General features: G+C 39.6%; 1 protein-coding gene and 2 pseudogenes across 9 annotated transcripts in view; all 3 read right to left on the bottom strand.

The window, feature by feature from the left end:
• Nucleotides 1-9,550, bottom strand: part of LOC144372236 (palmitoyltransferase ZDHHC19-like) — an 86,752-nt gene extending 77,202 nt beyond the window's left edge. For 5 of the 9 annotated variants that reach the window (XM_078035604.1, XM_078035611.1, XM_078035612.1 and 2 more), the window contains exon 1: nucleotides 9,357-9,549. In XM_078035604.1, the coding sequence (XP_077891730.1) occupies nucleotides 9,357-9,497 (141 nt within the window). In that variant the 5' untranslated portion in view covers nucleotides 9,498-9,549. Of the gene's footprint in view, nucleotides 1-9,356 lie in introns of all 9 variants that reach the window. The other 4 variants (XR_013432292.1, XR_013432294.1, XM_078035606.1 and 1 more) reach the window with 1 other exon arrangement.
• Nucleotides 9,551-13,092: 3,542 nt separating this feature from the next.
• LOC144372246 (small nuclear ribonucleoprotein E-like) lies at nucleotides 13,093-13,595 on the bottom strand (annotated as a pseudogene).
• A 1,572-nt stretch (nucleotides 13,596-15,167) lies between these two features.
• LOC144372250 (guanine nucleotide-binding protein G(I)/G(S)/G(O) subunit gamma-5 pseudogene) lies at nucleotides 15,168-15,569 on the bottom strand (annotated as a pseudogene).
• Between the last annotated feature and the right edge of the window lie 1,822 nt (nucleotides 15,570-17,391).

Below are 17,391 nucleotides of genomic sequence, written 5' to 3' on the forward strand. Positions count from 1 at the left end.
GTATGTGTCATCATACCTGGTAAATTTAAGTTTTTCTGATAATAAAAATAAATACAAGCTCAATATACAAAACCTGAAAATTGTAGTAAATATTTAAATAAATAGAGCTGGGTATGGTGGCACACATCTATAATCCCAGCTATTTGGAAGGCTGAGCAGATCACAAGTTTGAGGCCAGCCTAGGCAACTAAACAAGACCCGGTCTCAAATAAAAAATACAAAGGGCTGAGAATGTAGCTCATTGATAGTTCATCCCTGTTTAGTCCCTGGCACCAAAAAAAAAAAAGAAAAAGAAAAAACCCAAAACAAAACTGAGTCACCTTCAAAAACATCGGAAAATCATCACTGAGCTAGAAAATAACTTTTAAAAAATTTCTTGAGCTGGGCATGGTGGCACCCACCTATAATCCCAGCAGCTTGGGAGGCTGAAGCAGGAGGATCACAAGTTCAAAGCCAGCCTCAGCAACTTAGCAAGGTCCTAAGCAACTAAATGAGATCTTATCTGAAAATGAAAGGAAAAACAGGAAAAAAAAAAAAAGAACTGTGGATGTGGATCAGTAATTAAACACCCTTGAATTCAACCCCTGGTAGAAAAAAATAATAATAAATTCAATAAAATAAAAATTTTCTGTGTGTGATTTAATCATCTGCTGCTTAGCTTGCTTAACTGATATATTCTATAACTCTGCATGTGAGCTTTCTGTTACTTAAAAGAAGAAAAGGGGGACTGGGGTTGTGGCTCATTGGTATTGCACTTGCCTCAAATGTGTAGGGCATTGGGTTTGATTCTCAGCACCAAATATAAATAAAAAAGCCATGAAGGTCCATCAACAACTGATATAAATAAAAATTTTAAAAAAAAAGGAAAGGTTTCTGGGGCTGGGGATATAACTCAGTTGGTAGAGTGTCCACCTTACATGCACAAGGCCCTAGATTCAATCCCAGCACTACCAAAAAAAAAAAAGAGGAAATGTTTCTTTTAGTTCACAGTGTTGGAAGTTCTAGTCCCTGTAACAAGGCAGCACATCATGGATGAAAGTGCATAAAGGAACAAAACTGCATAATAGCAGCAAGGAAGCAAAGAGAAAGAAGAGGGCTAAGGTCTCAATATCCCCTTCAAGGGCATGTCCTTAATGACTCAACTTTATTTCACTAGGCCCCATCTCCACCAGCTGCCAGTAGTGCCATAGGCTGGGGAAAAAGCATTTAACACATAACCCCTAAAATGTTGGGTCCAAACTACAGCACTAGGCCTATAAATTTTCTCTCCTCTTTTTGTATCATCCTCACCCTCAGAATACCTCAAACCTATTTATAGTTCTGGTCTACTCAGTTCTCTGAGTCAGTCAGAGAAGGTGCTAATTGTGCATTGGAATTTTTAAGTACTCTGTTCCATGAGCACTTGCAGGCTTAAAAAATTCAGTTACAAATTCCTTAGGCAATGGTTCTCCTCTGGCAAATTCCATAAGCCCCACCCTCCCTCTTAACTGTCAATTCAATGGAATCTTCCAGCCTGGAGGAGTATTCTCCTATTCCCTTGCTCTTTCCAATCCCTTCTGCTAGGGCTAATTACTACTTTCTTAGAGATTTGATTCCCCTCTCATTTTTTCCATTTTTCAAGTTATTTTAAGTAAAACTGACTATACTTTCAAAAATAAATGTACTCTTCCTCACAGGGAAATGTACAAAAGGAAATAACAGGAGATTTCTAATTAAACAATGGAAAAGAAAAGGATTTAAGACTCACACAAGGAAAAGAATACAGAAAAAGCCACAGCAGAGTTTCAAGAATGATGATTGCTGAGACAGAAGACCAAAAGTCTCATGACTCCTAGGCAGTGTTCCACCACCCTTTGGAACATGGTGATTGTCCAATCTGCAAAGTCAAAAATAAGGCTGATACAGCAAACTTCTGGCCACTGAACACTCAGATAGTTTTGTAAATAGATCAACACATCTTCTATAGCCTCTATTTCCTTCTCTAAATTGCAACTTAAGCATAATTACACTAAAAACCTTAAAACACAGTACTGGAACAACTTACAAGACTAATTTAAAGTTTCCTTCCTATCTTCCTTCCCTCTGTCCTTCCTTCCTTTTTAGAGAAACAAAATGGCTTAATGGAAAGAGCACTAATTTAATTCCAGTCAAGCTACTAACAAGCCTCTAACCTTGGCCAAACTACTCTCTGAGCTTTTGATTCCTCACTTTCCTACTGGGGGTAATTTTGAGAATTTAGTGGAAAGTAGAGCCCCACTCTACAGAACCCTCATAAATATAAAATCCAATTTCCCTTTCTACTCAGCCCACAGTCCTATCAATAACAATAGCCCAAGGCTATAAAACTATTGAAATTTTGCTCAACTAGAGATAGATTAAATGGAATAGAGGATGAAAAAGAGGAAAGAGTTTAGATAACCCTTAAAGTTTCTAGTTTTTTGAAAGGGAATTGAATAAATGAGTGTTTAAACAGATAATACAAAATTTCTGTACAAATGTCTTACGGTTTGTTTTTTTATTCTTCCCTCTCCGTACTAGGGATTGAACACAGGGGCACTTTACCACTGAGCTACATCCCCAGTCTTTTTTTACTTTTTGAGACAGAATCTTGCTAAGTTGCTGGGGCTAGCCTCAAATTTGTGATCCTGCGTCCTCAGACTCTGGAGTGGCTTAATGATATGTACCACTATGCCCATCTGGCTTGTACTTCTTTATGAATCACTAACTAAAAGAGCTATTTTAGGAACCTCCATAAGTTAGGGTCACCAATGGATGGCTTCTTGTTACATATATTTTCAAATATTTTTTTAAAATGTCAAGAAATAATACATAAGTACAATGTCTTTTATAGGATAGCATCTCTGTACTTTCAAAAATAAACAGTTTTATTTAATTAATAAAAAAAATGCAGGGGCTAGGGCTGGGGATCAGTGTAGAGCACTCACCTAGCAAGTGTGAGGCACTGGGTTAGATTCTCATCACCACATAAAAATAAAATAATAAAATATAAAGATACTGTGCCCACCTATAACTAAAAAATAAATATAAAAAATGCATTATTAAAGTTTTTTATTTTGGGGGGGTACCAGGGATTAAATTCAGGAGCATTCAACCACTAAGCCACACCCTCTGTCTTATTTTTTATATTTATTTATAGACAGAGTCTCACTGCGTTGTTCAACGCTTCACTTTTTGCTATGGCTGGCTCTGAACTCGCCATCCTTCTGTCTCAGCCTCTGGAGCTGCTGGGCCGTCACCACAGTGTCCAGCTAAGTTATTTATTTTTAGTGTATTAATTTTTATTGACACATACTATTTATACATATTTATGAGGTACCATGTGGTGTTTAGATTCAGATATACATTGGTTTATATCACTTTTTGTTCTCAGGGGGTTTTGTTTTGTGATATGGGGGATTGAACCCAGGGATGCTACGCCACTGAGGTACACCCCCAGCCCTTTGTGTTTTTTTGAGACAGGTCTCAGTTACCCAGGCTGGTCTTGAACTTTAGATTTTCCCATCTCAGAATCCCAAAGAGTCGGAATTACAGGCTGTATGCCAATACACCTGTCTTATGTGTGTGTGTGTCTGCCAACTCATTCTCTACCACTGAGTACATCCTCAGTCCTACGATTGAGGAAGAGAGAAGAAATAGAATAGGTAGAAAGGAAATTAACAGGGAAAAGAAACTAACTATAAATCTACAAAGTTCCACAAACACCCTCAACTTTCCTCAAGTCTGTTTTCTACCAGGCCTAAATTCTTTTTTTTTTTTTTTTTTTTTTTTAAAGAGAGAGTGAGAGAGGGGGGGGACAGAGAGAGAGAGAGAGAGAGAGAATTTTAACATTTATTTATTTTTTCTTAGTTCTCGGCGGACACAACATCTTTGTTGGTATGTGGTGCTGCTGAGGATCGAAGGATCGAACCCGGGCCGCACACATGCTAGGCGAGCGCGCTACCGCTTGAGCCACATCCCCAGCCCAGGCCTAAATTCTTAAAAAGCCTTTGAATTTTAGATTTTTGTGAGTACACATGATTAATGTCAACTACATTGTTGGTATTTTTAAAAGTTACTACTACCATGAACTTCCTTTCTTTAGATTAAATGAAGCCTAGGAAAAATACTGTTAGAGACTTGTCATCAGAGTATTTCCAAACATTAATAGATAATTGACTGGATGACAACAATCTGGAGATCCTGAAAGAACCAGACCACCATGGCCCACCTGTGCTCTATGATTAAGCGATCTGAGCTCACAAGGATAATGTCACACATACACATGAACTTCCCATGTTCACTATTTAGGGAGAGCCCAGGACCCCAAATGTGCATCTCACTCTAAATTACCTATACTCTTTCTCCCTTTGCTTGCTTTCCTAAGTAATTTCTTTGCTTTCTTAAACAAATCTTCATTTTTTTTTTCTTTAAAAGTTTGTGCCTCCTTTGGGACCAGGATTGTAGCTCCACATTACGGAGCTTGCCTAACACATGTGAGGCACTGGGTTCAATCCTCAGCACCACATAAAAATAAATAAAGAAAATAAACTTATTTAAAAAAAGAGTTTTTGCCTCTTTTTTAAAAATTTTATTTATTTATTTTTGCATTACACTTCTTAATACAACATTATATCATAATTTATCATATCTCTGATTATATATAAGGTATGTTGACACCAAATTCACATCTTCATAGTTTGTGCCTCGTTTGATGCAACCTGAAATTCCTTTCTATAGTATAAGTAAAGAATCTGAAAGGGGCCAGGAGCAGAAGTGTACACCCGTTATCCCAGCCACTCAGAGGCTAAAGCAGGCAGATTGTGAGTTCAAAACCAGTCTCAGCAACTTAGCAAAGCCCTAAGCAACTCAGTGAGATTCTGTCTCTAAATAAAATACAAAAAAGGCTGGCAAAGTGGCTCAATAGTTAAGTGCCCCTGAGTTCAATCCCTGGTACCAAAATCATCATTATCATCATCTGTCAGGAGTGAGTGAGTTGGGGTCCCCCTTCTCCCTTCTTGAGGACCTCCTCAGATCCCTTCTCTGGTGACATAATCACTTGTTTTTTTTTTTTAATATTTTCTTAGTTGTCAATGGACTTTATTTATTTATTTATATGTGGTGTTGAGAATCTAACACAGTGCCTTATACATGCTAGGCAAGTGCTCTACCACTGACCCACTGTCCCACAGCCCCAGCCCAATAATCACTTCTTAGTTAACCCAGATAGTCTTTATGTTCTATACTATGATTTTATGTTAAATATTGACAACTTCTTATAAAATGATTAATAAAAATTTGTCATAATCAAAATTTAAGTGTCCATGATACTACAAGAGGCATAGGGCTAAATGAAGGGGTTTGATCCCCAACATCATAAAAATAGAGGCAGAGACAGAAAGAGAGAAATAACCACAAGATTGAAAAACTATTTTATGGTTTTTCTCATATTTAAATGAGATCCTGACTACCCCACAAATAATTCTAAAATTATTATTTTATCTCAGGAGAAGATACAATGTAAACTTAATATTAAAACTCAATATAATAAGAAGGGTTGGGGATGTAGCCAAGTGGTAAAGAACCTGCCTAGAATGCTCAAGGCCCTTGGTTCAATTCCCAGTCAGTGTTAAAGAGTCAGGCACTACTAACGGGAGTATAAATTGTACAAGCACTTTGGAAAACAATCTGGTACTACCTGCTAGGGTTGAGCATCTTACCCTACAATCAATCAATCCTGCAATTCCACTCCTAAATTTATACTAGACTTTTGGATATAATACAATAAACGATATATAGGAGGAAGTTCATGGTAGTAGTAACTTTTTAAAATATCAAAAATTTCATTAAGAAGAGATAAATTAACTGTGGAACACCTATAAAATGGCATACTACAGAGCCACAAACATAAACAAAGTAAGCCACATTTTAGAGGAATCCTCAAAGAAAGGATGCCATTGAAAAAAATGTTCTGTTTATGTAAAATTTAAAATCTGGTAAAACTAAACAATCCACTGTTTAGAGAAAAATATGGTAACATTATAAGGAAAGCAAAAGAATTATTAATACAAGATTCAGAATACTGGTTACCTTTATGATGGTAATCCAGGAGAGCATGTGGGGACTTCAAAAGAATTCTTTTGTGAAAGCTGATTTGCATTACTAATATACTTCACAATAAAAATGATTGAACAAAAATAGAAAAATTAAGTCACAGGTGAGAACCTGCACAAAAATTATTTAAAAACTACTACTAATTATTTAAGCATTACAGAATACACACACTTTTCTCATATTTAAATGAGATCCTGACTACTCCACAAATAATTCTAAAATTATTATTTTATCTTAGGAGAAGATAAAATGTAAACTTAATATTAAAACTCAATTGGGCTGGGGATGTGGCTCAAGCGGAAGCGTGCTCGCCTGGCATGCGTGCAGCCCGGGTTCGACCCTCAGCACCACATACAAACAAAGATGTTGTGTCCACTGAAAACTGAAAAATAAATACTGAAATTCTCTCTCTCTCCTTCTCCCTCCCTCCCCTCCCCTCTATCTCTCAAACAAAATAAAACAAAACAAAACAAAACTCAATAAGAAGGGTTGGGGATATAGTTCATGGTAGAGAGCCTGCCTAGAATGCTCAAGGCCCTTGGTTCAACCCCCAGTACCATATACACAAAAACATTAAGAACAAAACAAACAAAAACCAATTCAACCATAATAAAACAATGTAATTAAAACCAAGGGCACACTTGATTCTGGGTTTCATCACCAAAAACTAAAAGGATAAACAATCTTAATAGACATCTCACCAAATAAGTCATATAGATGGCAAATAAGCATTTGAAAAGATGCTGGACATTATCTGTTATGAGAAATGCAAATTAAAACACAGAAGTAAGGGCTGGGGTTATAGCTCAGCGGTAGAGTGCTCGCCTGGTGCATGCAAGTTCCTGGGTTTGATTCTCAGCACCACATAAAATAAATAAATAAAAATAAAGGCATTGTGTACAACTAAAAGAAATAAATATTTAAAAAAACAAAGAGGTACTACTATATACACATTAAAATGTTCTAAATCTAGAACACAGACAATATCAAATGCTAGCAAGGATGTGTAGCAAGAAGAACTCTCATTAATTGATGGTGGGAGAACAAATTGGTACAGGCACTTTGGAAGACAGTTTGTAATTTTTTTCTTATAAAAAAATTCTTATCTTTTTGTTCAGTCCTCAGCAGGATGGCCTTCTGAGGACTGAACCCAGAGACACTTTACCACTGAGTTACATTCCCAACCTTTTTTATATTTTATTTTTTTAAACTGTTTTTGTTTTATATATATGTACATATTTTTTTAACTTGTTCATGGACCTTTATTTTATTTATTTATATGCAATGCTGAGAATCAAACCATGTGCCTCACACATGCTAGACAAGTGCTCTACCACTGAGCTACAATCCCAGCCATTATGTTTCATTTTGAGACAGGGTCTCACTAAGTTGCTGAGTTGGTCTCAACTTAAGATCCTCCTGCCTCAACCTCCCAAGTAGCTGGGATTAGAGGCATGAGCACCTGGCTATATTCTTACCTATGATCCAGCAATGGTACACCTAGGTATTTATTTACCCAACAGAGTTGAAAATGCCACACCAAAACCTGCACATGTTCGTACTTATAGTAGCTTTATTCATAAATGCCCAAACTTGGAAGGTCCCAAGATATCCTTTAATAAACAGACGGATAAACTGTGGTATATCTGAACAACAGAATATTATTTGGAGCTAAAAAGAAATGAGCTATCAAACAATGAAAAGACATGAAGGAACCTTAAAAGCAAACTATTGTATGAAAGAAGCCAGTCTTTCATACTACTGTATGAAAGGAGTCTCAGAGAGACTACGTACTGTATGATTACAAAGACAGGGCATTCTGGAAAAGGCAAAAATTATAGAAACAGTAAAAAAAAATGAATAAATTAAATGGTTGTCACCAAACAGGAATAGGGTGGGGAGAAAGGAAAGACCAGGTAGGATAGAAAAACTGTTCACGACAGTGAAAATAATTTGTATGATACTATAATGATGGATACGTGTCATCATGACATTTATTGAAACCCATAGAATGCTCAGCATGAACAGTGAACCCTGTTGAAAACATGGACTGGGTGATGATGATCAATGTTAACGTGTACCCTCTGATGGAAGGTGTTCACTATATGTGAGGACAGGGAGTACTGGGAAATCTCTGCATCTCCCTCTCCACTTTGTTGTGTACCTAAAACTATTCTTTAAAAAATTAATTTTTATAACTTAAAAGTACACTGAAAAAAGGTATTCATGCTACTATGGCTTGTTATTTTCTTAAGCAGGCAAAATCTTCAACTCCTGTACTTAAGACTCTAATTACCTGATCTCTAAACTTGAAGTTAAGAGTCTTCCTAGTTACATTTAGCAAACAACTTTTGACTTTTCCTTATCCATTAATCTTAAGAACAGGCAGTTTCATATTAGCACTAACACCTGTTGGGGTGAGGGGGTGCGAAGAAACAAAATGACTGGATGAGCGTGCACACTGAAGGAGACCGGGCAGGAAGGTCTAACATGAAGCACTGTACTGAATTGCTAAAGTCCTTCTATTTAAAGTGATCTACAAACCTTGCATTACAAGTACAGACACTTTGGAATGAAATCACTTACAAATATGTTACATTTTCACACAAGTGAAAATCACTAATTATCCAAAGGGATTCAGATAAGTCTCCAATAGAAAATGACACCTTACCCCAAGTAAAGAAATTAGAGCCGAACAAGTACAAAAAATATTTCATCTGCACCTTACCTAGAACCTTGCACTTTCTTCAGTTTGCACCCAGCCAACCCCTCTTTATTGCTCCGACTTGCTGCTCACCCTAGTTTGGCGTTCCCTTCCTTCTCGAATACCGCTGTCCATCGCTCACAGTGCCCCCATTAAATAGCCATCTTCCCAGCAAAACCCTTGTCAGATATTTATATATATGTACATATTTTTTGTAATTTTCAGGTGTAGCGACCACTGAAAGCTGCCGCTCCTCCAGCCTCGCCGGCAGGACTGGTCCCCGCACCCACAGCCCCACAGCCCGCGCCTCCGAAGCCCTCCCGTCGGTCGCCGTGCTCTTGACGTTCGCTCCCCATCCACAGCCCCTGCTTTCCACGAAGAGCCTCCCCCTCAACACACCCAGTGCTGCACCTGCGGCCTCTGCTGCCCAGCCGTTCCCCGCGACCCCGGGGCCTCCCAGGCCGAGCCCACCCGCACAGCCCAGCCTAGCCCACTAGGCCCGGACACAGGCCTCGAGGCCTCCGCCGCCCCTTCTCCTCACCGTGTCAGCTTCGGAGCCTTCTTCCCGGGCCCTTTCGGCTTCCTCACCGGCCACAGCCTCCAGCCCAGGGTCGGGACGACCCAGCGGCTCCAGGGTCGCAGGCTTGAGCTGCCTCTCGGGGTCCGGCGGTGCCTGCTCCATAGCTGCAGTTCAGCGCGGCGAGCCCAGTGCCACTGCGCCTGCGCCGCCGCCCCGCCCGCAGCCGCCCCGCCCCTCCGCTCAGCTCCTGCGGCTGATACCGCGGGGGCTGGGGAAGGCGGGGCTGGGGCTGCGGCTGCGGCTGCGGCTGGGGCTTCGGGGGCGGGGGAAAGGCTGGCCTCGGGAGGACCTGGTCAGCTACTAACTCTGGTTCCTGAAAACTGGAGAAACTGGTAGAGCGAGAGAAGGAGGGAAAGGGCGAACACAAGGAGTAGGTATGAGGACCATTTAGATTGATGATCATCTAGAAAATGTGAAACTCAGAAGAAATTGGAGACCCCAGCCGGACCCACTAGGCCTCTGCTTTGCCTGCCATTATCGGTTCTCTTTTCTCTCGCCGAGATCCGGGCGGCATAAATTATTAGCTCTCGACAGGTTGAGTAATCGGTTCAGCAAAAGGCAACACTTGCAGTGTTGTGAGGAAAGTGAGGCTTTGGGCTGAAACAGGATTTCAGTTCCCTTGTTGTTTAAGGCTTAAACACAAAAGTATTAGAGATCTCTGATAATTTTGGACACATGTCTCTTGTTTGAGTCCCTGATCTTGCTTCTTGGACAAGCATTCACTGTGGTAACCTGTGGAGATGTTCACTAGCTGTAGCTGACAGTGGTACTTTGAGGTACTTTCTGTACAAGGTCTGGTCTCCATTTTTCAAGGCCAGGAACTGATCTTCCTGACCAGTGAGTTCAAGTTGTGACACACAATTTTTTTCTTCTGGAATGCTCCCCTGTCTCTTGGATGGTGACAAATTTCCATGCATCCCTAAAACATGTCAGTTTGTGAGTAAACCTATTATGATCTTTCTCTTGTTATTTTTCACTTTTTATTTATATTTCCATCTCCCCCAGCTAGACTTTGGCCTCTTTTTTTTTTTTTTTTTTTTTTTTTTTTTTTGGTGGTGCTGGGGATTAAATCCAGGGCCTGGCACATGCCAGGGAAGCACTCTACCAACTGAGTCATGTCCTCAACCCTAGACTTTTAAGGAAAGACCCTCTCCTCTCTTTCCCAAACCTAGGATATTTACAAAGATAAAGGAATTTTATCCACTTATTACAGATTAGTCATGCCAAGTAAATGTTCAGAAAATTGTGTGTGTTTGTGTGTGTTACTGAGGATTAAACCCCAGTGGTGCTCTACCACTGAACTACATCCCCAGCCCTTTTTATTTTTCATTTTGAGTCTGGGTTTTGCTAAGATGCCTCCAACTTGTCATCCCCCTGCCTCAGTCTTCATTGCTGGGATTACAGGCCTGTACCACCCATCATACCTGGCCAAGAAAACATTTTTAAATCAGGAGACAATCTGTTTATCACAGAAGGATATCTTTCCAGGAACATATTAGTATTCATTATCATGTGCCCTTTGCTCAATTTTGAGATATCCAGAAAACTTGATCCTAAAGCTATCAGGATAATTGCTGTGAGCTGGTGAGGTATGTATCTCACCCCTCAGTGAGTGAGAACAAAGGAAAAGGCTCCAGACTCTGCAAAGAAGTCAGTGAGGGGAGACCGTCATATTGCTTTAAAAAAAAAAAAAAAGAAAAGAAAAAAGTAAAACCAATCAGGTACATTGGTTTCTCTTTCATGCCTCCTTTTTTGTATGTATTTTGAAAATTCTTTTCAAGTCTGCCTTCAATATATACATTTTCAATTGTTTTTCTGGACACAGTTTTGTTCCAATATTTTCTTAAGAGATATCCTTGAGAAAAATTTTTTTTGAAAAATCTAGTCTCAGCCAATCATTGCAGGACATGTCTCCTCATCCCCACTACTCAAGAGGCTGAGTCAGGAAGATGGCAAATTTGATGCCAGCTTGGGCAACTCAGGGGGACCCTGTCTAAAAACAAGGGGATTGGCTGGGTATGGTGCTCATTAGTAGAGCACTTGCCTAGCATGTGAAAGCCCCTATTTCAATCCCCTGTACCAAAAAATAGAGTCCTTGAAGAGGCTAATATCAAGACAAAAAGGATGCAATGATCATATTCCCCTAATTTATGTACATATAATTGTTGGAGAATTAGATAAGCACTGATAATATTTATTATATATTTCCTTAAATATCATACATTTGGGGCTGAAGTTGTAGCTCAGTGGTTGAGCACTTGCCTGCCATGTGTGAGGCACTGGGTTTGACTCTCAGCACTACATTAAAATAAAATAAATAAATGAGCACAATGGTGCTTGCCTGTAATCCCAGAGGCTCAAGAGGCTGAGGGAGGAGGATCACCAGTTCAAAGCCAGTCTCAGCAAAAAACGAGGCGCTAAGCAACTCAATGAGACCCTGTCTCTAAACAAAATACAAAAAAGGCTGGTGATGTGGCTCTGTAGTTGAATGCCCCTGAGTTCAATTCCCCAGTACCCAAACAAATAAATATGTCTACCTACAACTAAAAAAAAAAATTTTAAAAGATTAAATTACATTAGGGCTGGAGTTATGGCTCAGTGGTAGAACGTTCGCCCACCATGTGGAAGGCCCTGGGTTCGATCCTCAGCACCACATAAAAATAAATAAAGATATTGAGTCCGAATACAACTAAAAAAATAAATATTTTTTTAAAAAAGATTAAATTATATTAAAAAATCATACATATACATGATAAAACCAGGATCACAGCTGGGCATGGTAATACACAACTGTAATCCCAGCAACTCAAGAGGCTGAGGCAGGAGGATCCCAAGTTCCAGGCCAGGCTCAGGAATTGATTGAGACTCAGTCTCAAAACAAAAAGGGCTGGGGATGTAGTTCACTGATAGAGCACTCCTGAGTTCAGTCTCCAATACTGCGAAGAAAAAGGATTACATATAATGTTATTTAATTTAAAAAAAATTTTTTATTGTTATAGATGGACATAATACCTTTTTTTTTTTTTTTATGTGATGCTGAGGATCAAACCCAGTGCCTCACATACGCAAGGCGGGTGTACCCTCTACCACTTAGCCACAACCCCAGCCACCTCCCCAATATAATTTTATAATTTATTTATATACAATACCTTTCTGTATAACTAAATATAAACGTGTGTGTATGTGTGTGAGATCAAAACCAGGGCCTCGCACATGCTAAGTAAGCACTCTATTCCTGAGCTATATCCCCAACCTTTATTTGTATATGTGTGTGGTACTGGGGATTGAACCCCAGACCTATTGTATCCTAGGCAAGGGACGCATCACTGAGCTACATTCCAGACTCTTTTTACTTTTATTAAGACAGGGTCTTGCTAAGTTTCTAAGGCTAGCCTTCAACTTGTGATAGTCTTGTCTCAGCCTCCTGAGTTTAGGAATGTGCCACTGTCCTGGCCCAGAACTTTTTAAAATAAAATCAACCCCACAGCATTGTCATCTGATAACAAAAAGGTAACAAAAACAATAGGAAAAAATGTTTCCCCCCAATATAAATAAATATGTATATATATATTTAGTTGTAGTTGGACACAATATCTATTTATTTTTATGTGGTACTGAGGATCAAACCCAGTGCCTCACATGTGTGAGGCGGGTGCTCTACCACTGAGCTACAGTCCCAGCCTTTCAGTTATCATTTCTAGTTGGAGACACTTTGTGACAGAATAATATTATCTCTTTTTTTTGGGGGGGGGGTACTTGGGATTGAACTCATGACACTTGACCACTGAGCCACATCCCCAGACCTATTTGGTATTTTATTTTAAAGACAGGGTCTCATTGAGTTGCTTAGCACCTTGTTTTTACTGAGGTTGGCTTTGAATCTGAGATCCTCCTGTCTTAGCCTCCCAAGCTGCAGGGATTACAGGCAGGCGCCACTGTACCCAGCCTAATATTATCTTCTTTTAGCATAATCCAACCCAGTTGTTTTCTTGACTGTTTTAAAATAAATCTGTTCTGCATCATCTGATACAAAGCTCATGTACTCATCATAACTAATGATACAGCCCTTATCATTATATTCATTTGCTCATAGAACCACCCCTGAAATTGGCACCTATTTTGCAAGCATCTGAAGAAGAGGTTGATGGGCTGCACCATTGCCTTCTGTGCTTTTGGCCCGACCATACCCGTGGTGGAATCTCTGACAGACCACTCTGACTGCATGCTATTACCTCAGAAACCACTTGTGAGTAAATATATTTCTGCAGGATCTCTTAACGGCTACATAAAAATCTATAACAAAATTATTATAATTTATATTATAATTTATTTAATTCTCTGTAGTAATTTCAAGCTTTACACTTTACTTTTACACTGTGGTGACCTTCCTTCGATCTAACAAACATCTTTGTGTATCGAACCACTTGTTTCTTTAAAGGATTTGGGAGATCCCTGTGTTGTGGATCAAACCCAGAGCCTCACGTGAGCTAGGCAATTGCTCCACCACTGAATGACACCGTTGGACCAGAATGGAGAGATTTTACTGGGAAATTTTATTCAAGCTCTGATAGTATCTAATGAAATATTGCTGTATGACAAAATAATGGGTTTCTAGAAAATGATTATTTGTACCCACCAGATACACTTATGATGCCAGGCATCAGATTTACAGATTTACTCTGGGGTTGTTGATGAGCTAACACATTGCTTTTTTCCCCAAGTAAAAAATTGGAATCTATTTATTTATTTTTATTAGTAAAATTATACATAATACTGGGATTCATTATACCATATTCTTGAATGCACATAATTTGATCAGTCTCATGTCCCAGCTAACATATTCTTATTTTTGGTACTGGGAATTGAACCCAGAGGTGCTTAGCTGCTGAGCAAAATCCCCAGCATGTTTTTGTATTTTATTTAGAGACAGAGTCTCACTGAGTTTCTTAGGGCCTCACTAATTTGCTAAGGCTGGCTTTGAACCTGCAATTCTCCTGCCTCATCCTCCAAAGCCACTGGGATCACAGATGCCACCACAACTGTCTAACATATTCTTTCTGGGTGAGGGGAGGTGGTATCTTGAACTTTTCTTTTGTCTTCAATGCTGGGAATTTAACACAGGGCCTTATGCAAGCAACCGATTTATCACTGAGGTACATCCCCAGCCCTTGAGCATTATTTTTAATACGTCTATCTTTTGGACACGACCTGATGGCTGGGTATCATGAGAAATACAGTATTTTATGTGTCTGGAACTTTAAGTATATTTTCACTCAAAATTCCTGTAGGACAGGAGTTTCACAGAGTAATGAACTGGCTCTGGTCATATTAAACAAGATGAGACAACCAGCAAATAAGGGAAAGACCTAAAATTGAAATCCAGATTTATAGTACACCAGGATTCAATATCTGGGTTATGTGGCTTCTCTGCAAGAGGAAGATATTTTTTTTTTTAATACTAAGTATTTTGAGCCAGGTACAGTGGCACTTGCCTGTAATCCTAGCAGCCGGGAAGACTGAGACAGGAGAATCGAGAGTTCAAAGCCAGCCTCAGCAAAAGCAAGGCACTAAACAACTCAGTGAGATCCTGTCTCTAAATAAAACACAAAATAGGGCTGGGGATGTGGCTCAGTGATTGAATGCCCTTGAGTTCAATCCCTGGTACCAAAAAATAAATAAATAAATAAATATTTTATTGTATGTTGCTGCCAGTGTATATAAAATAATTACCCTTGTGAAATAGAAATTCATGAAAATTCAGAGAGGTAGATGTTAAGGATTGACAAAAGTAGATTATATTAAGGTACATGTGTTATAGGGAAATTTTTTGTACAGGCTTCAAATTAAGCTCTCTTGAATATTCACTGGTTCTTGAGCAGTGGGTTTGGGAAACCTCAGAAAGATGACTACAAAAAGGAATAGACTTTCTGGGGTCTGAAGGAACTTGTACATGAAGATACTCCAGTCAGTAGGGGATCATGGTGAGCATTCTGCAGACAAAATTTTTTCAAGTCTGCAACTGCCTGGGAAACCTTCACGTGGTTGAGTCTGGCCTCCAGCCAGACCTGCTGAACCACCTTCTTCATAGTGTCAATGCTGGAGGAACCAGACATGGTGCATTTGAGGGCCAGGTGACTCTTCTGTCAGAGGGTCCACAGGTCACTGTCAGCTGGGCCAGACAACTGGTCAGCGTGCAGCAGAGAGGATTCTTTTTTGTGGGGGTGCTGTGGATTGAACTCAGGGGCACTTGACCACTGAGTCACATCCCCAGCCCTTTTTTGTATTTTCTTTAGAGACAGGGTCTTACGAGTTGCTTAGCACCTCGCCATTGCTGAGGCTGGCTTTGAACTCACGATCGTCCTGTCTCAGACTCCTGAGATTACTGGCGTGCACCACTGCGATTGGCTAGAAAAGAGATTCTTATAGAAAAAGAGATAAATAATTGCCAGGAATTAAGGGCTGATTCTTTTTTTTATTATTTGTTCTATTCTACATGACAGTAGAATGCATTTTGACACAACATACATAAATAGAGTATTACTTCTCATTCACATGGTTCAGGGCTGATTCTTTATCTGAAAATCCAGAAAGAGAAGCATGTCTCCTGGGAGCATGAAAGCAGTCACTCCAGTGTAGCTGAAGTCTGGGAAAGCCCAAGGCTAACTTCATGGAGACCCCATACTTCTGACACAGAAGGCAAAAGATAACCCAGCACAGTGTGATGAGGGCCTAAGAGTAAATGGGAAGTCTCAACTGGTTCTAAGGATGAGTTACTGTCTATGGGGACACATTCCTCACTGAGCTAACAGAAGGAAACTCAGTTCCTTGTATCTAAATAGCATGTTTTAGGTTTCCATTTTGTTGTGAATTCAATGAACAAATATTTGTTCAGCTCCTATGTTAGCCTGGGAACTCCATGAAATACCTATTTTCTGTTCCCCGTTGTCCAGGTTCTTATAGCTGTCTGGCGGCTACATGAGGACTGTGATGGTCACTTTCTCCTTCTTCTGAAACTACACCCTTGTATTTCCTCCTTTACCAGTAACCGCCCCCCCACCCAGCCCATCTCTCTTTTAGTATCAATGTGAATGACATTTGTCTTTCTTCACAGTGCAATATCTAATTCCCCTCTTCCGTTACCACCATATTCTTTTTTAAAATTTTTCTTATTGTGTGAAGGCTTTATTGGAACAATTCTTCCATTGCAGCCTCCCATCTTGGGAGTTGAAGACCCTTCTTTTATCTCCTTTGGGTTAATTATTTCAAACAGGTAACTTAGACCATTAAACTCCCAGGAATTTGAATCTTGGATCAGAAGGGATGCTGGAGGTAGGGCTAATGGCAAATCTAGGGCCAGATTATTCATGAACCTGTGGATTTGTGCCAGCTCCCTGGAACTGCCTTGATTCTGCAATTTGCTATGCACCAGATAACTGCCTTAATTCTATGAACTCCTGATACCCTTCCAGGAATTTCTCTATTTGCTTTGTATAACTAGAGTTGGTCCCTGTTCTATGCAAATCACAGCTGGAACTGATGCAGTAAAGCTTCTATTCATTCAACTGAATATGCAATAAATTTTATTGAACACCTATCCTGCCCCAGTCAGTCTCAGTGTCTGCCAAAGTGATTATCCAAACTGATTTGTGGCAATATGTCCAAGGAAAAGATTGAGATTCAGTTTGTTGATCAGCTTTGTGTCACTGTGACAAAATACTTGAGATATGCAACTAGTAAGGAGAAAAGATTTCTATTTGGGTTATAGTTTCAGAGGTTTCATTCCATGATTAGCTGATTCTGTTGCTTTTAGGCCTATAGTGAGGCAGAACATCACTGTGGGAGCATGTGATAGACCAAAGCTATTGGCCTCGAGGTGCCTAGGAAGCAAAGGAGAGTTTGCTTTTATAACAAAGCCTCTCACTCAAAACCCCGTAAACTCTGAACCATAAATGAACGAATGCATTGATGAAGTCAAATCCCTCATGATTTAATCAGT

Source organism: Ictidomys tridecemlineatus (genome assembly GCF_052094955.1).
Source record: "Ictidomys tridecemlineatus isolate mIctTri1 chromosome 3 unlocalized genomic scaffold, mIctTri1.hap1 SUPER_3_unloc_1, whole genome shotgun sequence".
Classification (NCBI taxonomy): Eukaryota; Metazoa; Chordata; class Mammalia; order Rodentia; family Sciuridae; genus Ictidomys; species Ictidomys tridecemlineatus.